Raw genomic sequence first — 23,884 nt, 5'->3', positions numbered from 1 at the left:
ACTATTGTGAACCACTTTATAAAAATAAAATATAATTTAAAAAAGTTTCCCTTCACTCCCTCCAAGAACATAATGTACACAATTGAAATTTGCTCAGATTTTCTCGTCCTGAACTTCATTCTCCTCTGAATTCATTTGCTCACCTTATACACTAAACCCTTCAGAGTTCTGAAACAAAATCTTTCTGTGGTGGCCTCTCCGTGAATTACAGTCAGTGTCTTTCTTCCCCTTCATTTCTACGTTTCATGAAGTACCGCTATTTTCACTGCTCAGACCACGGCTAATCTTCAATATACTCCAGCCACTGGTCCCATTTCCTGGCTGGATCCCTTTGAAGTCACCCATGTTCTCCCAGTTGCCAAATCCGTAGTCCCCCATCAATTTGTCTGACATCTAGTAGCATCTAAGTACCTACCTTTATTCTTCTTCTTCCTGTGGCTTTGGTAACATGGTCCCTTATTATTTGGCTTTGGGGTGAACTACTCCTCTAGCTCTTCCAACTAATCCTGAAATTCTGCTCTGAGACTTTCTGTCCTCTGAGGTGTGTGTGTGCCTGGGGACTGTGTTATCCAGTTGCATGAGGCGATGTGTGAGATGTGCATACTCCGGGCTGGAAAGATGACTCACCAGACTAGAGTGCAGGCTCACACTCAACCCACGTGAACTGCAAGGTCCCCTGAGTTCCACCAGGACTGGAACCCAAACACTGAGCTGAGAGTAGCCCCTAAGCACTGCTAGGTATGCTCCTGCTCCAAAAAAAAAAACAAGAGTCTGCATTTCTACTTTAATATCTTCAGCTAGATCCAGACTTGCATAACCTAGATACTACCTGGGCGGGGGGAGGTAGCTCTTATTGTTCTACTATTCATCAAACTATCCATGATCCAAACTATCTCTCCACCACCCCCGCCTCACCACCCCTGCACTGTCTCCTCTATTCCATCTTTACATTTAGGTCACCACCCAGTCACTCACATGAGAAAGCTCAAAGTCCTTTGGTAACACCTGATTCACCTTTATCTTCAACTCTTCACCACATTCTACCAAGTCCAGGGTCTCTGCTGTGTATCAAGTACACATGTTCCCTCCCAAGGCTTCTTCCCCTATTCCTTCCTGGAGCTGAGGATGGCACTCCTTCCACAAAAACCTTAAACAGTGTGTTGATTTCAGCATCGTGGAACACACAGATTCCAGGGGCAGTTTTGGACTTTCCTGTCTATAGCTTTGCACTTGTAGTTTCTGCCTCCTAGGCAGAATGCTCCAGTTCTCTGCTTTTCAGTCCATTGTCAAGGTTCAGTAAACCGACAACATCCCTGTTCCAGATTTATTTTAAACATCTCTCTCTCTCTGTCTCTCTCTCTCTGTCTCGTCTCTGTCTCTCTCTCTTTATAACTCCACACTTTGTATGTTTCTCAGTATTCCAAAAAATGAGAATGCCTAAAGACTACTCTCATGGCTGACACCCCCCCTGCACCTTCACCTACACGGATACAAAGCAATCTTTTGCTGGAAGCTCTCATATGTCATAATCTATTTGCTAACCTGCCTATCTGATAAGCACTATTTACTATTCCCTTGCCATGGGATCTTTGACATGTTATTTTTTGTCTAGGAACTGACACCCAGTAGTAGCCCTTTGCGTATCGTTGTTTGCTTTGGAGTGACCCCCTAATTTATGGAGTCTGGATGAGGCTGGAGGTGAGTTATCAAACTGCAAACCATGCGCTGCCCTATTCGAGCCAAGTGCAGACAATCACGTGCACCCTGATGCTGCTCTGGCATTAGGGTAATCCTCATGGCATACCCAGAAATCATATAAAGGGGTCGAAATTTTCTTTGTAAAAAGGCAACAATGGGCAGACGCAAAAACTCCAGTGGGTGTTTGAAATAAAATAAGGTTGTATCAATATTTATCAGAGAGCAATAGCACAGTGGGTAGGGCATTTGCCTTACATGTGGCCAATCTGGGTTCGATTCCCAGTGTCCCATATGGTGCCCCGAGCACCACCACGAGTAATTCTTGAGTGCAGAGCCAGGTGTAACCCCTGAGCATTGCCGGGTGTGACCCAAAAAGCAAAAAAAAAAAAGAAAAATTATTAGAACTGCATGAATGCCAGTAAGATTTGATCCAAGAGAAATCCGTGAACTTGGCCTCTCAACTCTAAGGATTCGCATAACTATGCCTAGTGTGCTTTAAGGAATCTATTCAGCATTAAATGGAGCCAAGTGTTTCTCTTCTGCTAATTGAGATTTCTTTGATAGAATAATGGCATATCCATTCACTCAATCAACAGCAAGCTCTCCTTCAGAATAAGGACAAAGGGACTAGTCACTTATAACAAATGCTTTCCCCACCTCCCTGAAACAAGCTTTCTGTACCCACTTTACCAACTTCAAATGCAAATACTTCTGAACTTGAAGACTTGATTAGTATCAAAGAGATACTAGATTTTATTTGTCCAGTTAAGATCAACATTTCCAGGTGGGAGAGAGAGCTGAGGTGAGAGAGAGAGCTTAGGTAGGAGAACACTCATGCCTCGAGCTCAATCCTCAGCATGGCACAGTTGTGTGAGCACTGCTGAACAGAGTCCTAATGGACTGTGACCAGCACCAGGACTCTATGGGGAAAACAAAACAAACAAACAAAAAAAAAAAACAAAAACACCCAACATTCCTAAGGATATTCTTCTAGGTAGTCACAAGTCCTAATGTGCAGGCAACCTAGAGAATATTTGCAGGAAAGAGCATTTTTGAGGCTAGGATCAGAAATCAAATAAAACCCAGCTTTAGAATGGAATCCCTGAGGAAGATGGGTGAAATGTAGAAAGTGAGAGAAAAGGGGCAAAGACAGATTTTTCAAAAATGAAAGTGGTCCAGTAAGTCAGGATGCTTAAGTCAGGATGCTTATGCCAGCAAAAACTAAATGTTCGCTTTGATGGAAATAAAAATGTCGGCCTTCCCCCAGCACCCCTGGACATTTGATCATGTGCGTCCCACACCTACAGGCATTTGTTTTTGTTTTTAATCTTTACCAGGCCTCTAACCGCAGGGCCACACCCTCAGGCCTTGGGCCCCTGCAGTAATAAATCCATTTGTCATTTCTCCATACTCAGAGTGAAAGGTCAGCGAGATCTTCCCAGTGGTCTTCCAAAAATTAATGTCACTCTAAACTACAAAGGCCCCCCAACAATTCACTTAAAGTGACAATTCAATTCTGTGGTGCTATGTGGAAGAACCTCATCTCTGAAGGTCAACTCACCTCATCGTCTTTTGCTGCAAAGACCTTTAGAACTTGATTTCCCATAAAATACTTCCTGTGGACCTACAAGAGGAAGGAAGGAAAAAGAATGATCCCAAATGAGTGACAAAGAATTTTTTTTCTTTTTTTTCTTTTTTTTTTTATTTATATATTTTTTGCTTTTTGTTTTTTTCTTTTTTTTTCTTTTTTTTATTTAATTTTTTGTTTCTTTTTTTTTCTTCTTTTATTAGTGAAACACCATGAGGTACAGTGACAAAGAATTTTAAAGTCACATGTTACTAAGAAATTCTATTCAAGACAACTGAAAAAATCACAAATATTAGAAACAAATTATTACTTGAGATTCATTCAACATTACATACATGTACACATAAACATATAGATACACCTACTATATGTCAAATTTTATTCTGGGCACTGTAAGTGTAATAAGATAGGCTAGCATCTTATTCTAAGGAGCCCAGATAGATAATGGTGCTTAAAAGGAAATAAAGAACAATAGAATATTTTGGTGCTACAAAAGCACATACGAGGGGCATCCTGCTTGATCATAAGGAGTCACTAAAAGTATCTGGCCCCAAAGTGATCATAATCTTAAGCCAAGGATTATGTATGAATTAACTGTTATCCTAAGCAAATTATTCAAGGATATATAGAAACCAGGGCTGGAGTGATAGCACAGTGGGTAGGACGTTTGCCTTGCATGCAGCCGACCTAGGTTCGATTCCTCTGTTCCTCTGAGTACCCGGCAAGATATGGAGAGTATCCCGCCTGCATGGCAGAGCCTGACAAGCTCCCTGTGACATATTCAATATGCAAAAACAGTAACAAGTCTCACAATGGACATGTTACTGATGCCCGCTCAAGCAAATTGATGAACAACAACTGCTACAATGCAGTATAGAAAACAACTAAGTGTCCAGGTTCAAGCATCCTGGGGGCAGAGGTAGCACTGTAGAAGTGTCCTCCCGTTGTTCACTGATTTGCTCGAGCGGGCACCAGTAACGACTCACAACAAATTGTGAGACTTGTTGTTACTGTTTTTGGTATATCAAATACATCACAGGGAGCTTGCCAGGCTTTGCCGTGCAGGTGAGATACTCTTCGTAGCTTGCCGGGCTCTCTGAGAGGGGCAGAGGAATTGAACCTGGGTCAGCCGCATGCAAGGCAAACACCTTATCCACTGTGCTATCGCTCCAGCCTGGGGGCAGAGGTAAGAGTGTAAATAAGTCATAGGTCTGGAAAGATAGCTCAACAAACCATGGGAGTGACCCCTAAACAGAGAACTGGGAGGAGCCCCCAACACTGGGTGTGCCCCCCACAAAGTGTATGAATAAGTATGGAACAATGTAACAGTACACGAGGAATAGCTATTGGAGTAGTGCAGTGGCATGGAGTGAGGAAAACAGGGAAAAGGTGAGCAAGATAAGCAAAGATCAGATCAGGAAGTGTCTTAGGAGCAATGTTGAAGGGTTTGGACTTCATCCAGGCAGCAATATGATGACCTGCAAAGGTACCAGAACAAACCACGAGAGCTGCAGGAATGGAGGAAAGGAAACCAGTTAAACCAAAAGTAAGTACCGCATGTTGTTTTCCCCACTTTCCATCCAATCACAAATGTCACGGGAAGTCAGAGGGGTCAAATCAGGTCTACCAATATCTGATTAGAAAATGATACTGGAGTCCCTAATATCATGGCTCCCTGCACCTCTGGAACCACTTTTCTCTGATCTCAGTCATCCTGAGCCCAGCTGGAGCTTATTTCTGAGAATAGGTTATGTGTGGAGCAATACTATTTCTCAGGTGTTTTCTCCACTCTCCCACTTCAAAAGCCTGTGAGCTCCTCTAGCTTGGAATTAGTGTTGGGCGGGAGAGATATACAATAGGTAAAAGGTTTGCCTTGCACAGGGCAAACCCCAGTTCGAGTTCTGACACTGTATATGGTCCCCTGAGCAGACCTTTAGCAGAAATGACCCCTGAGCAGAGAGCACGTCTGAGCACTATGGGGTATGGCTCAAAACACAGTCACTTTCCTCCCACTATTCATCAATTTGTTGGAGTGGACACCTGTAACGTCTCCATTGTGAGACTTCTTGTTACTGTGTTTGGCTTATCGAATACATCACGGGTAGCTTGCCAGGCTTTGCCATGTGGGCGAAATACTCTCAGTACCTTGCCGAGCTCTCCGAGAGGGGCGTAGAAATCGAACCTGGCTCGGCCGGGTCAGCGGCTTGCAAAGCAAACACCCAACTGCTGTGCTATGGCATTGGTAGTGCAAAATGGGCATTGGTGGAGGGACAGATGCTCAATCATTGTATGACTGAAACGTAATCATGAAAGTTTGTAAGTCTGTAACTGTACCTTATGGTGATTCAATTTAAAAAAAAAAAAGAATTCGGGAATAAGACTGTATTTTCAGTTGGTGACATTTACATAGAATTTTATTTGACCCCTGTTAGAATCTGTACTAGGTCTTCACTACTAACATTTCTCCTAAGGTGTCTAAATGACAGACACTTAAAGAAGCTAAATTCTTTTTTTTTTTCTTTTTGGGTCACACCCGGAGATGCTCAGGAGTTATTCCTGGCTCTGCACTCAGGAATCACTCCTGGAGGTACCCGGGGGACCATATGAAATGCCGGGAATCGAACTCAGGTCAGCCGCGTGCAAGGCAAATGCCCTACCGGCTGTGCTATCACTCCAGCCCCAAGAAGCTAAATTCTTGTTCATCCTACAATTTAGAGCAGAGATTCCTAAATTTATTTTCATTTTCAGGAGGATAAAAAGAAGCCTAATCAGCACCCTTCACCAAGAAATCTACTTTCTTTAAGCAAACAAACAGAAAGTGCCCCCAGTTGCATCCATCCGCCCAGCCATCCGCTGCCCCCAGCCCACACCAACTGGCAAACAGTATCATCCACTTTGGGAAAGAAAGAAGTAGAACCTGAGAACAGATCTTGAAAGACAAATTGAAACGGTTCTTGACATGTTACAAGAAGAATAATCCACAGCTAAAACGAAATCCTCTGTGGTACAGAATTAAAATTTTCACACCGATTTGATTCAGAAATGTTCATTTCCTTACTTTGAAAGAATCTGGAACTGTGTGATCTTCCTAACTTAATGATGATTTGCTAGTCTGTGATTGCTAGGGTGTCTGCTCTCCATCATATGGAAGACAAGCTGTTTGTGTCTGTTAATGCATGAAAGCCGGTGCATAAAAGCTAGACTACACAAAAATAAACCTGTAAATCAGGTGAGAAGACCACAAATGATTAATGGGACAGACTTCAGAATTGAGAGAAGAGGTTCAGAACCATCTCGACCACTTTCAGGCTGGGTGTGACCGGGCCAGTTACGTACCGACTCTGAACCCCTAGATCCTAATTTATAAAAGACATATCATGGTGCCTACCTAAAAGGGTTGAGGGGAATTTTCATAAACTACTTCATATAATGACTGGAATATTATAATTACTCAACAAATGACAGTTATTATTATCTTCATTATACATAATTTTCAAATGCATTAAATGTTTCAAAGATGATTAAGAAATATTTTATGACAAAAAGCTAAATACAAGCTAATTAAATTCCTCTAAGAGAGAAAATGTGGGACTAGAGAGAGAGTACAGCTGGTAAAACACTGGCCTTGCATGCAGCTAACCCGAGTTTAATCCTCAGCACCACATATGGTCCCCCAAGCCTGCCAGGAGTGATCCCTGAACTCAGAGTCAGGGATAAACCCTGAGCACCACCATGTGTGGCCCCAAAACAAAAATAAAATAAAATAAAATGCAAAGTGTATTTGTGGTCAGCTCACTCTTTCCCGTAGTGGCCACTTAGCTAACCCGCCCCCACGCCTGCTCTGGCACACGTAATTTCAAGTTTCTGAGTCCTGAATCACACCCACAGGTGTTCTAAATAGGTCTTTTCTGTTTGCCTGGAATTAGGGAGACCCACTTCCCAAGAGGCTGATTTCCACAAAGAGAACTGAGAACCGAATGAAAAATGCATTTCATTGATGCTTCATCTCTGTCATTAATAACCATCCATTTTAAAGTTTGTATACTTCCCATACTGAATCTTTTTATTTTCTGGAGAAACACATTAGTGTAATTTATTAGTAAATTGTTAGGCTCTCAATTTCCGAAACAATTATTCTGATCATTAGAACTGTATTAACTTTAAGTAAATAGTCCTAATTTGTGGCCTTATGTGTCTAACACATATATATATCTCTAACAGTCCAGGCATATCACAACAAGCACTGTCCCCTACCTCCCTAAAACATTCTAACACTGAATTACACAGGGATCCTGTGCTACAGTAATATGAAGAAGTTTAAATACTAAATCCTGAATACCACTTGGTGGGAAGGACATCTGGTGGTACGCAGAGCTTACTCCTGGCTCTGTGCTTAGAGATCACTCCTGGCCATGTTCAATGGCACCACAGCTGATGCTGCAGATCGAATGGGTCACTGTCACTGCCACTGTCCCTGTTGTTCATCGATTTGCTCGAGCAGGCCCAGTAACGTCTCCATTGTGACACTTGTTACTGTGTTTGGCATATCGAATATGCCACAGGTAGCTTGCCAGGCTCTGCCAAATGGGTATCAGCCGCAAATAAATCAAGTGCCTTCACCCTTGCAACTACCCCTCCAGTCCCGGGTACTATTTTTATTAAAATTCTCACTTGAGTTGTTCTAGCATTGAACAAAAATCTCTCCATCCCCAAAGAGCCTGAAAAGACATCCTTCATACTGATGCATTCTTTTCAACTTCCTACCTCAAGGACTTCTGGTTCTACACTCAGAAATTTCTCCTGGCAGTGCACAGGGGACCATATGGGATGCTGGGGATTGAATTCGAATTGGCGGCATGCATGCAAACACGCTATTTGCTGTACTATCTCTCCGCCTTCCCCGCTTCCCCCCACCCCCAAGGTATCTAAGAATCATTAATAACCCTTTCTAGGCTAGTCTATGGGAATCCATGACCTTCAGTGAATGACTATATTTTCCACTGTGCCTATTTTTGTATCTTGGCATAGGTATGGGAGGGAAAAAAAGCCTTATGGACAAGTTTCACATCCTAGGCTTCTTTATTGAGAAGAAGGCTGAGTGGCATCAGACAGAGATATTCGACGAGAGTAATGGCCATTCACACCCAAGAGCTTCATTCCTCTCAAGCACTCTATTAGTGTTTCTTAGAGAATCCTATGCAGTGACAGGAACTAAATCGAGGTTGGCAGCAAGTAAGGCAAGGCTTTAACCGCTGTACTATATCTCCAGTGCAGGAAGCAGCCTCTTTAAGGCAAACTAAGAACTGACTTTTTATTTTTTATTTATTTATTTTTAGTTTTTTGCTCTTTTGGGTCACACCCAGAGATGCTCAGGGGTTATTCCTGACTCTGCACTCAGGAATTACTCCTGGCAGTGCTCCGGGGACCATATGGGATGCTAGGGATAGAACCCGGGTTGGTCACATGCAAGGCAAATGCCCTACCCATTGCACTATCGCTCTGGCCCCAAGAACTGACTTTTAATTCCCTCTGACTCATACTAAGACTTTTCTAGATCTTGGATGGGTTTTTTTTTTCCCCTGTCAAAGACCAAAAACAGCAACACCAATCCCCAAACCACATTTTAGGAAAACTAAAAGTGAAAAAATACATACTACAAAGAAAAGAAAAGAGCCCATAAAAGTACACCAACTCAAATAATGAGACAGAAGCTCGTTTATTTTATGATTAGCAAAGTAAGTGCTGTACCTGAGAAGATCTACAAAATCCCAAAACAGAGAAGCACTTTCCGTCCGATTTATATTTCATTTGCTCCTCATCCACTTTAGAGAAAGGGATGATATCGCTCCCATAGCGGAATCCTAGAGAACAAGAGAAGCGCATCTGTTAAGCATATGGGGCCTCGTTTTCCACAGGCTGAAATTAGCCCTCCAAATACAATGAACAATACATGCACACCCTAGATCAAGCTTCCATGCATACTATTTCCTAGAATCAAATTACTGCCCCTTGTGATCAGTGGGGAAAAAGAAGGTGCAGACACGCGAACAACACATACGCTATAGACACGATTAAAATCTAATTACATTTTTTAAGTAGCATCTTCTGCAATCTAGTTACCTTAACGATTAGCCAGCCTAGAAGAACGAAAGTGGAAAAATGTAATGTGCTGGTTATCCTCCAAAGATGAAACCAGGGTTGAGTCAAGTACAAGCGTGATTTGTAAACTTAATAACAAAAACACATTTATTCTGAAATCTGGAAACCCACGGAGAAAAACGCCCCTAGGAAATGTTCGGAACATAATGTTCGCCAAAAAATGAATGCTGGAAATATATAAATGCCTAATGGAAGCAGTCAACATTTCTTCTTTTTAGAAACACTGAATTGATAAATTGGATATTTTTCTGCATTTAAGTGTATTTTGTTATTGGAACTGGTGATCTTTTTTCCTTTTTTTAAAAAAAATTACTTAGATTACTCATACAAATATAGATTCTTGGCTACTTAAAGAAACAACACCAATATGAATTCAGGGCCTCTGCTCTAGGTTAGCTCAAGTTCCTCTCAGTATATAGTCCTGCATTTAGTGAGAGATGGAGCATCAAGATCTTCAAGGGGTGTGTGTGTGTGTGTGTGTATGTGTGTGTGTGGTGTGCCTGCGTGGGGCCAGAGAGGGCTCAACAGGCCTGGAATATAGAAGGCTGACTTTGATCAGTGGCATACGTGCATACATTTCCCTGAGCACTGAGACAGAAGTAGCCTTTGAGCACCACCAGATATGAACCCCACCCCACCCCAATGTTAACCCCCCGAAGAAAGAAAGAAAAAGAAAAGAGAAACGTTTATGTTTTTATGTTTCTGTATGTTTGGGACTCAGTATGTGATCCCAGAGTTAATGTCATGTATTTGGTGAACACATTTCTATTTTCTAGTTCTATTTTACTCCTGTTTCTAGTGGGAAACATTTCTATTTTCATGGATTTTTTTTTAATTCCAATTAAAAAAAAAACTAAGAAAATGTATGGCAGATGATAAAGTGTGGTACTTAAACCAAATGTTTTTCAATTTGTTCTTTTCATTGAATCATATGACAGTAATCTGAAATTTATAATAAAACCACCTTAGGCCAGAGAGGTAGTATGGCCGGTGAGGCGGGTTATCTTATATGAACCCACCCTAGGTTTCGTGCCCCACACCACATACTGTCTCCTGAGTCCCTCCAGGAATGATGCCTGAGCACAAAGCCAAAACTAAGCCCTGAGCACTACCTGGGTGTGGCCCCCAAACAAGCCCCACCCCTCTTCCCCCAACTGCCATTCATTCAAAGAATAAATCAGCAACTCCAATTAAACTGTAAAAGGCAAAAGGTATAGAATAGAATATATAATGATATTCTCTTGCCCACGTGTACCACTAGTGCCTCGAAGAAAAAGAACTCTACTTCTAAAGGGGGAAGACAGCAGAGAACAGTGGGTGATCGCAAAAAAAGATAAGGGAGAAACACTGCGTATTTATCGATGGTTTTGAACTTACAAATTTAACACCTCCCTCTCCATATTCCACCAGCGAGATCTCTTTTTGCTTAAAATAATCATAGCAGCTTTCTTTGCCTGCAACCCAAAGAACTGCATCTTTATCTTTAGTCCTTTTTCCTTCCAACTCTTCTTACACCCAACTGTCATATTACTTCCTAAAATATAGCCCTAATAACACTGCTTCTCAAACTTAACAGCTCTATTTATGTTAGAGGCACCACGATTTATGATACTGCTAATGACAGGGATTCGTGCATACAGTGCTCTACACCCTCTATCCACCCCCATCACCACCACCACCAACCTCAACCCAATCCCCTCCCCATACCCACTCCGTGGTCGACTTCGTTCTCAAACACTGCTTTGTTTTTAAAATGAACCAGAAACTCTTCAACCTATCCTTCAAAACCCTTCCTAACTCAGAGGAACATGTAGGGAGAAAGCCTGAAGCATGGCAACTGTGGGTTCAAGTTCTGCTGGCTGGCAGATTTATGACTTTGAAAGCATTAATGTGTTCCAGCCTGAAACTGTTATCCGTAAAATGGAAATAACACTAGTGGATGCCATCTTCATTACTTTGTTTTGAAGATTAAAAGAGAAAATGCAAGTCTCTTTTAGATACTGCCCTTGAGAGCTAATCTGTATATGCTCAAATACAGCAAACAGAGCCCAGCAAGCTACCGAGAGTATTCAAGCTACGGGCAGAGCCTGGCAAGCTCCCCGTGGCGTATTAGATATGCCAAATACAGTAACGACAATAGGTCTCATTCCCCTGACCCTGAAAGAGCCTCCAATCATTGGGAAAAGACTAGTAAGAGGCTGTTAAAAATCTCAGGGCTGGGAGGAAGAGAGACGTTACTGGCGCCCGCTCAAGTAATTTGATGATTAACAGCATGACAGTGACAGTGATACAGCAAACAAACTATATGATATCCTCAGGAAGACCCACCACTTTTTTGGTCTTTAACCATGCTATTCTTCTTCCTTTGGGTGTATCTTTTTTTTTGGGGGGGGGGGTCACACCCGGCAATGCACTGGGGTTACTCCTGGCTCTGCACTCAGGAATAACTCCGGGCGGTGTTCAGGAGACCATATGGGATGCTGGGAATTGAACCCAATTTCCTCGTGCAAGGCAAACGCCCTACCCACTGTGCTATCACTCCAGCTCCCTGGGTGTGTCATTTATAACTAGGATTAAATGATTAGTAAGAGATAGAGCTATGATTCTAATCAAGGCCTGACTCCAAAATTCATGCTCTTAACAACCCTGTATTACTGAAGTGAATATAAACATTAGCAGTGATTATATTCTACACCTAATCCATCAGGACAAAGAAAGATACTATAACTATCATCAGCTTTAACCATTCTCTCCCCAACATCCTGAAACACAAATAAATACAAGCACTGTGACTCAGTATTTTTAAAGGAAGCCTAAAGAAATTTTAAAGAAATCATTTTCTCAATGCTTGCAAATTTAAGCTATATTGGAGAGCTGGGAATATAGTATAGAGACTAAGGCACTTGCCTTGCATCCTACTGACCCCAGTTTGATTCCCTGACACCATATATTGCTCCTTGAGCACCTCCGGGGGTCACTCCTGAACACAGAACTAGGAATTGTCCCTGACTACCACTGGACATGGGCCCCAAACAGAAAACAACAACAAAAAATATATATTGGGCAGCACAGTCTGGCAATGTATGCAAAGTTGGGTTTTTAAATAAATATTTTTAATTAATCACAATGAGACACACAGTTACAAAGTTGGGCTTGTTCATGGTTGGGCTTCACTCATATATGTTCCAACACCTGTCCCTTCAACAGTGTACATTGCCCATCACCAATGAGACACCTCTCCTCTCCTCTCTTCTTTCTACACTGCCCACTCCCTCCCCATCCCCCGCTACGTCTCTCCTCCCTTCTCCCCAACCTCTTTTGGGCATTGTGGTTTGCAAAACAAGCACTGAAAGGTTATCAGGCATATCTCCTAACACTCAGTTTCTGTCCAAAGTGATCATTTCCAACTATTATTGTCATAACGGTCTCTTTTTAACTTTTATTTGGTATCAAAATAACAAAATAAGTTTGTTTGGGGCCACATCTAACTGGGCTCAGGATTTACTCGTGGCTCTGTGCTCAGTGATTACTCCTGACAGACTCATGGTACACTACGGGGGTTCTGGGGATCAAATCTGGGTCAGCCACATGCAAAGCAAACACCTTACCCACTGTACTATCCCTCCTTAGTTTGGAATCTTACAACTTCAGTCTTGAATATTTAGATACTCTCTCTTGGCTTCTAAGCACTCCGGATAGGAAAGCCAGCTAGCATGCGAAACAAATAGGTTGATTATACAAAGCACAATTTTAAAGATCCTAGTGAACTTAAAGCAATATAACAAACACAAATAATTTTTCTCATTTCCTACATTACCTTAAGGGAGCATCTTTTTCATGTTATTAGGACCTAAAATTAGCACTCACAGAAACAACCTCTCTGGAAGTCAAAAATAAAAATTAAAAAAAAAAATAAAAACAACCTTGCTTCAGCCACTTTAATCTAAACCTTCTCTTAGCTATTAAATTTCAAACTTAAGGAGAAAAAAAAGGTAAACATTAAGTTCTATCACTGGAACACTGACAAGCTAGAGAACTGGAGTGTGCTCCCAGGACATAACTTCCTAAGGCTCAGCAGAAGATCCAAGGACCCCGAGTGCTGTGATCCTCAAAGAGCTGGAGCTTCTGGCGGAGTTGAAGGAAAAAAAAAGATTGAAAAGAACTCAGAAATGACTATATACAAAGACTACTGCTAAACCCTAGCCTGGCTCCTGGCACCTTGAAGAAAATCTCCTGGGCAAAAGTGAAAACTCTCCCTGACATACCTTGAATGATATTGTCTTTCGAAACTTCCGTCTCATCATCATCATTCAAGCAATAAACGGTTTCTTTTTGTATATCTTCTTTCTTGTGGGTTCTTGCATCCACAACTGTCCAAGACTTTTTAACTTTCTCCTGTACAATCTAATTTGCAAAAGAAAAATGAGAAACAGGGAAGTTAGGGTTCCAACCAATATAAAAATAAAACTCTCTGATCTACAGAAAGAAAACAATCATTCTAAGTTATTTTGTTCGCTATGGCCTAGTATGGAATTTTGAGTTTGCCTCATAACTCTTTCTACACTTCACTCCCTCCCCTTAGGATAATTCATCCAGCAAATATTAGCATGTGTTGGTCTGCATATACTTTCTAAAGAAGACTCTAGACTACCTTATGAAAGAGAAGATATTTTGTTACTACAGTTTTCTAACTGAATAGAGAGAGAGAAGTCTACTGAAAAGATCTAAAATCAAAAGGCCTAAAAATGCAAATAGAAAGAGGGATAAAATTGTATTCTCATTTTCAGGAACACAATTCTAGGACTAAACGAAACCCAGACAAAGTTTTTTTTTATGAATTTAGTGTGTGTGTGCGTGTGTGTGAGTGTATGTGGTAGCTAATCTTATAAACACAAAAGACATGGGTATAAAAAACATGTTTCAGGGCTGAAACAATAGCACAGCAGGTAGGGCATTTGCCTTGCAGGCAGCTGACCCCAGGTTCAATTCCCAAGCATCCCATATGGTCCCCCAAGCACCGCCAGGAGTAATTCCTGAGTGCACGAGCCAGGAGTAAATTCTATGCATCACTGGGTGTGACCCAAAAAGAAAAAAAAAAGAAAGAAAAAAGAAAAACATGTTTTTTTATATTTTGTGCAAATGTATCTATGCATTTATTTTGTACTTTAAAGGAACAAAGGCCAGGAGGATCCTGTGGAGGCAAGGATTTAGACTTATGCTCAAACTGAGATTCCATCAAAGAATAAAGCTATCCACTTTCATATTTTATTTTATTTTTTTCTTTTTTTATTAGTGAAACACCATGAGGTACAGTTATAGGCTTACAAATTTTGTGCTTGGGTTTCAGTTATACAATGATCAAGTGCCCATCCCTCCACCAGTGCCCGTCATCCATCACCACGGGTCCCAGCATCCCCCCCAACCCCCCATCCCCCCCCCCCCCCCCCCGTCCCATCCTGCCTCTGTGGCAGGGTATTCCCCCTTGTTCTCTCTCTCTTCTTTTGGGTACCATGTTTTGCAAGAGAGGCATTGAGTGGCAATCATGTTTGGTCTATAGACTACTTTTAGCATGCTTCTCCCACCCTGGGAGGGTCCTCACAACACCCTTCATTTGGTGCTCTCTTCTCTATCTGAGCTTCCTTTTCACCTAGAACGTTCCACTTTCATATTTTATATACAACAGTATATGCACTACAAATGGAAATTTCACAGTAACAATCAATAGTTTTCATGTTTCACAGATGCTATGACTACCAGATCATCAATAAGTGAATTAATAGTTTAACTAGCTTACTAGTTAACTAGTTTCCAAAATTCTAAACTTAATTCTGGTGAATACTGTATTTCTGCTCTGACACTACAATAGCATAACCTAAGTGAGCATTTTACTTAGAGAGAGACAGAGAAAGAGACAGAGACAGAGAGCACAAGAGAGACAAAGCCCTGTAACTCCTGATTAACAACTAATTATCAGAGGAGAGAAAGAAAGAGAAGGAAATCAACTCTATTATAGACCGTCCTTAAAACTTCCTCTCCTAAGAAAGCCTTTTTACATAAAAGCTAAATAGAGATTAAATGAACAGGGAGAGCAGTTAGGGAAGCAGTAATTATGGTACAGAATAACCCACACATGAATTGTCAGTTCCAAATATAAGCGTATTTGTCTTCCTGGTAACACTTCTTTAAAAAATGTGTACGTTGCCACTTACCGATTTATAAGCCACAATCCTTATGGACAAATTGGAGCCAATGGTTAGTTGGCAGGGCCAGGGCATGGGACGCCTCTCAATTTTCTTAAAGACACACAGCTGTCTCAGACTCTCACTGAAGAAAAATGTAAAATGAAAGCAACAATTTTGAAATGTTAACTTGGCTGAACACTGTGCTCAGTTTTCTAGAATGAGAAGTGAGCTGTTGTTGATCATAAAGAGCTGAATAGCGGGGGATGGCAGGAAAATGACAACCACAAGTTGGGAGACAGCCAGAATACAAGTGAATTGGCTTCGGAAAAGGGAACTGAAATTACTCTGCTGACAGGTGAAAAGGAACATCACTACCTTCCCCTATTCAATCTCTCCCTTCAACTCAGCCAACAACTCAGTTGTTCTTAACATCTTTTTTTTTTCAGGACCGAAGACATCTCGAGGATATGATAAAAAGTATATTCATAAGTGATTAGGCACCATTATAAAGGGTTCGCCAACTCTCTGAAAACCATGCAGCTGATGAGCCCTTCCTCGTTCTAGAATAGCGTGTTTCTACTTGGGGGCGCTCTATGGCCAAGGGAGTCACAGGTGAAAATAGTGTTCATAGGGGGCCAAGTGGTAGAACAGGAGGGCCGCAGGGAAGAGGCAGACTCAGAAGGGAGACACAGTTGGAAAAAAGTTGAGAAACACTGATCTAGTCTATCAATGGGCAGACACTCTCCTCTAGCAGTAATATTCATAGCACGGTAGGACTGTCCTCCCATTGTTCAATGATTTGCTCGAGCGGACACCAGTAATGTGTCCATTATGAGACTTTTTGTTACCGTTTTTGGCATATTGAATATGCCACGGGGAGCTTGCCAGGCTCTGCCGTGCGGGCGGCATACTCTCGGTAGCTTGCCGGGCTCTCCAAGAGGGACAGAGGAATTAAACCCGGGTCGACCATGTGCAAGGCAAATTCCCTACCTGCTGTGCTATTGCTCCAGCCCATAGCTACTCATAGCTACTACAATTCATTAGCTAACTCCAATTGTCTTAAATAAAAGTCACAATACATCTATGCATGTGATGGAGAGTTAAACAAGCAGTCCCTATTTAGTCTTAAGACAAAGCAGATAACCAGGTTTTTTATTAGTCAGGGAAGCAGAACTGGGATAGTAGCCACTGTGGAAAGCTACTGCCCTGGAACACAAAGTCAAGGTCAGTTCTACCTTTTCTCAATGAAGTCATGAAATCTGCTTATAAATGGATGGACATGGAGAGTATCATGCTGAGTGAAATGAGTCAGAAGGAGAGGGGCATATATAGAATGACTGCATTCATTTGTGTGTGGGGGGGGGCGCGTAGATAAAAATATAAAGTAGAAGACTAATATCCAAGGTCAGGGTAAACAGGGCTGGAGCGATAGCACAGTGGGTAGGGGGTTTGCCTTGCATGTGACCGACTTGGCCCAAAACATCAACCACCTTGCCCCTCTCAGAGATCCCGGCAAGCTACCCAGAGTAGCAAAGCCTGGCAAGCTACCCGTGATGCATTCGATATGCCAAACACAGTAACAACAAAGTCTCACAATGGAGACGTTACTGGTGCCTGCTCGAGCAAATTGATGGACAACGAGAGACAAGCGCAGGACAGTGCCGTGGACAGTGCAGGGTAAACAAGGGCTGGGAAAACTAGTCAATGGCTGGAATCTACCACAAGTATGTGTGAGGCGAAGGGCAGGTAAGATAGGGAAGAGACCAGTATGACAATAATAGTTGGGAATGATCACACTGGACGAGAGATATACACAACAACCTGTACTGCAAATCACAATGCCCAAAGGGGAGAGGGAGAGAGGAAAGGAGAGGGAGAGGATGGGGGAAAGAGAGAGAGGGGGAGAGAGAGAGAAAGAAAGAAAGAGAGAGAGAGAGAGAGAGAGAGAGAGAACACCCCTGACACGGAGGTAGGCTTGGGGTGGGAGCGGGGAGTGACAGAGGAAAACTAGAAACACTGGTGTGGGAAATGTACACTGGGGGATGGATGGGTGTTGGAACACTGTATGACTGAAACCTAATCATGAACAGCTGTGTACGGGTTCATCTCACAGTGATTCAACTAAAAAAACATTTTTTAACCTTTTTTCTGTTCTCTTCACACAAAGAAACACTAAAGGAGATAGGTACAATTCGTGGCCGTCATTGAAATAAAAAAAAATAATGATCAAACATATTAAAAGATGGTCCAGACGACAAGCCGCTTAGCACAGAGGGAAAGCAGCGCAGCAAAGAGGCAAAGAGAATTACCCGACATCATCTGGTGATGGGCAAAGAGGTCTCAAAGAGGCTTCAAGTTTCAGAAATAATTTCAGAACAACTAATAGGTATTTTACCTGACATACTCCTTCCAAAGCTATGATAACACCACGGTTTGGAATTTCTTAGGGGAATGAATGGGTGTGACCCAAGTCTAATCTGTCCCTTATGACATTTTTGTTTGGTTTTGTTTTTGAGCCACACCCAGCAATGAGCAGGGGTTACTCCTGGCTCTGAACTCAGGATTCACTCCTGGTGGCGTTTGGGAGATTATAAGGGATGCCGGCCCAAAACATCAATCACAGGGGCAAAAAAAAAAGACCACCAAAAAACAATGCAGCATCAAATTCTTAGGACAATACAAAGTAATTTCTGTTTTTGTTATGATCACTTGTATCATTTGTCGTCCTGTTGTTCATCAATTTGGTGCCAGTAACATCTCCATTAGTCCCTGTCACGTGCTAGCATAGCCCAGTGGCGTATTGGGGACTTTTTCAGAGTCAGGGGAGTGAGAGGCATTATTGTTACTGTTTTTGGCATATCTAATACACCACAGGGAGCTTGCCAGGCTCTGCCATGTGATCGGGATACTCTCGGTAGCTTGCCTGGATCTCCGAGTGGGAAGGAGGCATTTCGGGCAGAGGCAGGAGACTCTGCCCTTGTTATGAGATAGGAAAATAATTTTTCTCTATGATAACATGGTAAAGATGTTAGCTGAGAGATGTATATTTCACAGTAGAAAAAGATTTGAAAGCAAAATAATTAGGAACACATCAAAATGCATATTCTAATAATATGACAGAAATGTTATTGAACAAGATTCCTCATTGATTTCTTTAGCACCCGCTGGGAAACTGCAAATGAATTTCCCCAATTATCTATAATTTTTCAAGTGTTTGTACTTAGACAATCGGAATATACTGCCTGCCAATTACAATCACCAGAAATTCTCTTTGGGGGTGGGAGGATCCAGCTGTACCCTAACCCTAACCCGGAGGCTTACTCCTAGCCTATGCTCAGGGATCATTCCCTGTGGTGCTCAAGGGACTGAAATGGGGTCAGTCACATGCAGGGTAAATACCTTAACTAACCCCTTAACTCCCTCTGGGCTCTCATTAAAAATAATTTTAAAATATGAATCTGAGGGGCTGGAGTAATAGTACAGTGGATAAGCCATTCACCTTAGACATGGCTGACTGGGTTCAGTTCCTGGTACCACATATGGTCCTCCAGTACCACTAGAAGTGATTCCTAAGCAAGCCCTGAGCACAACTGGGTATGTCCCAGAAAATAAAAAATAAAAAAAAAAAAAGGAAGGAGGAAATTGTGTGTGTGTATGTGTGTGTGTTGGGGGGGGAGGGTACTGTGAGAAGGAATTTGAGCAGAAATGCACTGTAGCTAATGACAAAATGCTAACTGTTGAACCTTTATTTAAGAACTTTGCATATAGTACATTTTATATGTTAATAAACTGAAATTAATTCAGGAGCACCAAGTAATATCTGTGAAAACTTGAAGTACATAAGTCACACTATATGGTAAAGAACTGTCTTCATTTTCATCAAACCACACCTCTTAAGCACCTACTGTTCAAGATGATATTTTTCTCCCTCTCCAGTTTTCTGTGCCAACTAAATGTAGTCTAATCTCAAACAAAACTGAGATAAATAAAGGAGAAAGTCACTATAATGGTTTTACGGTTTTTAACTGGATGGTTGAGGGAGAGGGGTTTCTTTATTGTTAAAAAGGCTCTTCAAGGGGCTGGAGGAGTAGTACAAGGGGGTAGGGTGTTTGCCTTGCATGCGGCCGACCCGGGTTCGATTCCCAGCCCCCATAAGATTCCCCAAGCACCACTAGGAGTAATTCCTGAGTGCAAAGCCGGGAGTAACTTCTATGCAACACCGTGTATCACCCAAAAATCCGGGAGGGGGGGGCAATAAAAAAGCTCTTCAAGGGGCCAGAGATATAGGGGATCTTCCCTTATGCTTTTCTTGCAAAGTGACCTGCACACAAAGTGTTCCCAGGCACCAAATACTGTCCCCTGAGCCCTACCAGAAGTAATCTCTGAGCACAAAGCAAACAAAGTGACTTAGGAAATGTAAAATGCCTGAAAAACCACATAAACTAAGTAGGCTATAAATTCTTCCATTTAGGGGTGTTCGTATTTTTTTATGCTTTTTGGGTCACACCCAGCGATGCTCAGGGGTCACTCCTGGCTCTGCACTCAGGAATTACTCCTGGCAGTGCTTGGAGGACCATATGGGATGCTGGGGATCGAAGCCAGATCAGCCGCATGGCAAGGCAAACACCCTATACACTGTACTCCCGCTCCAGCGCCTTTATTTGTTTTTACTTTTTAAATTTTTTTTCCCGTTGACCAAACTGTTTTGAGACCACAAGTTGTTTTTATCTTTAAATTATTATAGTATCATGTGCAGACTCCTAAATCATAAATCAGAGGACAGGAGAATATTATATTTCTCAGATATAACACCACTTTCTATAATTAAAAATTGGGGTGGGTGTAAGTGTATGAAAAAGAAGGATCCCATGGCATAAAGAGGAAACCTATGATTTCAGTGTTTATGTTTTGAACCATTAACTCTCGTGTTATCTATATGTTTCTAACCATTATGAACTGTCCTGGATACAAATGAGAAGTTTGTGCCACCCATACAAATTTCAAATAAGGATTAGAGGCTTGGGATCATTTCTTTAATCATCATCATCATCATCATCATCATCATCATCATCATCATCAAAGTATATGTAAAAGAACAAATCCTAATCAACGATGGCCCAAAAAAAGAAAAGCTGCAGGAAGTGCTTAATCAAAAGAGAAATTTATAGTTACAATTAAAATTTGTGAAAAACCAGAGTTCCACTTCTTACCTGAAGGAATAAATTTCCTCCAGCCCTTCTTCGCCTTCTAAAGACGTCATTATTTTTTTCACTGTCCGAATACCTTCTTTTTGCTGCTCAGTAATTCCCTTCAGAGGAAATGAGGGTCTGTGACGGGCTGGGGTGAAGTCACCATCTCCTCTGTCCCCGGTTCCATCTTCCTTGCCAATGGAGAAAGGCAGGCTATCAGAAGGGAAAGAGGGGAGGGGGTTAAGACCAGCTCAGAAGCCAAGTCTGAAAGGATTCCAATCCTGAAACGCACTCTCGATAACCGGAAGAGAATGGGCTTGTCAGGAAACCACTCCATGCTTCAAATTTCTCATCTATCCAATGTTACTTAATCTACCTTAATATTGCATTCCACTAGTGGAACTGAGTTACATAATCAAATCACGGTAAGGGCAGGGTGCACATCATCTTGGAGGAGTAGGCTAGAGTGTCACACACCCAGAGATCATGCCTCCCCCTGGACCTCTCTTTTCCTCCCTTTTGTCTTCATTTGCCACTATGCTGGCTTCAGTCTGTGACTGACTTCCTCTGCATCCTCTTTGAATACAAACCCAAACTTCAACATTTGAGAGCATTGAGATCTCTACTTTCTGATTTGAAAAAAAATCCAAAACCGACATCAGTGGTGGATGGAGGGCTAGCTCTAAAACACATCAGCCCTCATTCAAGTCAAGAGATAAAAAGTTTAGGAGGGAGAGGGCTGGGGAGATAGAAGATTAGGAAAGGTGTTCTTTGAACTATTTTTTTTACACTTTGTTTTTTACACTTTAAACTATTAACTCTTGTGTTATCTATATGTCATCTATATCTATATAGTGACTTGCACACAGCTGACCTGGGCTGCATCCCCAGCACCCTATATAGTCCCCTAAGTGTCATCAGGAGTAATCCTTGAGTACCACAAACCCTGGAGTAGACCCTAAGTACCTGAGTATAGTCGGGTATGGCCCTAAAAATGGGAAAGAAAGAAAGAAGGAAAGAAAGAAAGAAAGAAAGAAAGAAAGAAAGAAAGAAAGAAAGAGAGAGACAGGGAATGTTCCCTAAAAAATGGTGAAGAGTATTCTAGGGAGACAAAAATCAAACATATACCCACTGAGGCCCTACAAAAACATGATGAGAACGCTATTTGGGTCTCCCCAAGAGGAATTGAAAGAGCTATGCTTGGAATATCATGATTCACTCAAATGAGAGATAGAATCCGGAGTTCCGATCTCCGTCAACGCTCAAGAATCAGGGACGCTGTCTCATTTGCCAAGGCATCAAAAATCAGATGGGCTGGACATGAAATGAGGTTTACAGACAACCGCTGGACTAGAGCCATGACTGACTGGATTCCACGGGACGTCAAAAGATCGCGTGGACGCCCACCTACAAGATGGTCAGACTTCTTCGTCAAGACCCTGAATGATCGGTTTGAGGCTCTGCATGTTCCTAGAATGAACAGATGCCATTGGGCTACGCTAGCACGCAACAGGGATGAATAGAGACGTTACTGGCACCCGCTCGAGTAAATTGATGAATAACGGGGGATCAAGTGATCAAGTGATACCCACTGAAAATATATCAAGGGAGAATTCTACTTTAGGAGACCCCTCCCATCTCCCATAACCTGGCTACTTCCCTGTCTCACTCTCCCTTCCTTTCTGTTTCCCTAAATTCAATCTTTTACTGAATTCGGCCGTTGGCTCACCAGTCCCTGGTTTTCAGTTCTGACAGCTTGAGGATGAGAACCTGAACGTCTGTGCCCACTACAGCATCCGGTGAGAGCCAGCCAGAGGTTTGCCACTGGCATTGGCTAAAGTCAACTGGCTGCATTCAGTCTCTGTTGCTTCTTTCTCTCTCCGTCTGGCCTTCCGAGGAGAAGTACAGCGGACAGTGGCAGCTTGTCCTGGGCGAACCTGCACACATTGGCCCTCTGTTCTCCTACTGACCACTTGTCGGGGCGGCAGCAATATAAGAGAACTGGAGAACTGACGATCTTGCCCAGGGCTACTCTTCCAGAGATCTGAAGCTCCTTCTCTCCCTGAGCCTTGTCTGGGATGCTTAGTCACTGGCAAAAAGGTCATTTTACTATCCTCAAGCCGAGAATGTTTCTACTTTGTACTTCCTTTCAGAGAAAACAAAAAATTTTTCAAGGTTATTATAAATATTAAATAAAAGACCTCAAACTACTTAGAACTCAATGCTATTATTATGGCTGACACAAGATTTCTATACAGAAATCATTAATTGCTGGAAAAAAATGAAAGCAGTTTTGTATTTGCGTTTCACTCCAATTGTTTGACTGAAATTAGACTAAAACTAGATTGAGCTTACCAGTCATGGGAATACTCCCTAATAATTGTACAAATTGAAAAATAAGCCAACCAAGTATATTTCATAATAACCTATATGGTACTTTGTAACAGCTTTCACATGAAAACAAAAATTCTTCTTGTATCCTCATATCAGTGTATACAGAGATTTCTATCACTATTTTCTAAAAAGAAACCAAAACTTACAGAGATGGAATCATTTATACACAACTGCACAGCTAAGGGGGAGGAAAGATAATACATGAGTGGGGCTGGAGCAATAGCACAGCGGGTAGGGCATTTGTCTTGTACACGGCTGACCCGGGTTCAATTCCCAGCATCCCATATGGTCTCCAGAGCACCACTAGGAGTAATTCCTGAGTGCAGAGCCAGGAATAACCCCTGAGCATCACCGGGTGTGACCCAAAAAGCAAAAAAAATAAATAAATAAAAAAAATACATGAGCTGTTAAGGGGCTTGCCCTGCATCCCGCTGTCTCTGGTTTGAAGTCTCAGCATCCCAAAGCACCTCCAAGAGTGATCCCTCAGTGTGGAGACAGGAATGGCGCTTAAACACCACAATGTGTGATCCCCCAAACCCAAAAGAAACAAACTACTAATACAAGGCTCATCCAGCTGACAGAAGAAGCAAGATTCTTTCCACTGCAGTTAACCTCATCTCTTTGTCCCTGGAAACCGGGAAGTGCTGAGTTCAGCAGCCTTTTCGATTCACTCA

General features: G+C 42.1%; 1 protein-coding gene across 1 annotated transcript in view; it reads right to left on the bottom strand.

Moving 5' to 3' along the window:
* Positions 1–23,884, bottom strand: part of XRCC5 (X-ray repair cross complementing 5) — a 117,937-nt gene that overhangs the window by 74,302 nt on the left and 19,751 nt on the right. The window contains exons 6-10 of the mRNA XM_056111579.1: positions 20,838–21,029; positions 15,655–15,769; positions 13,711–13,849; positions 9,035–9,147; positions 3,260–3,322 (exon numbers count right to left, since the gene is read on the bottom strand). Coding sequence (XP_055967554.1) covers positions 3,260–3,322; positions 9,035–9,147; positions 13,711–13,849; positions 15,655–15,769; positions 20,838–21,029 — 622 coding nt within the window. The remainder of the gene's footprint in view (positions 1–3,259; positions 3,323–9,034; positions 9,148–13,710; positions 13,850–15,654; positions 15,770–20,837; positions 21,030–23,884) is intronic.

The sequence above is a fragment of the Sorex fumeus genome, unplaced genomic scaffold, assembly GCF_029834395.1.
Source record: "Sorex fumeus unplaced genomic scaffold, SorFum_2.1 ptg000014l, whole genome shotgun sequence".
In the NCBI taxonomy this organism is placed as follows: Eukaryota; Metazoa; Chordata; class Mammalia; order Eulipotyphla; family Soricidae; genus Sorex; species Sorex fumeus.
Note: the sequence above shows the minus strand (reverse complement) of the source record. Positions and strands in the feature narration are given on the sequence as shown.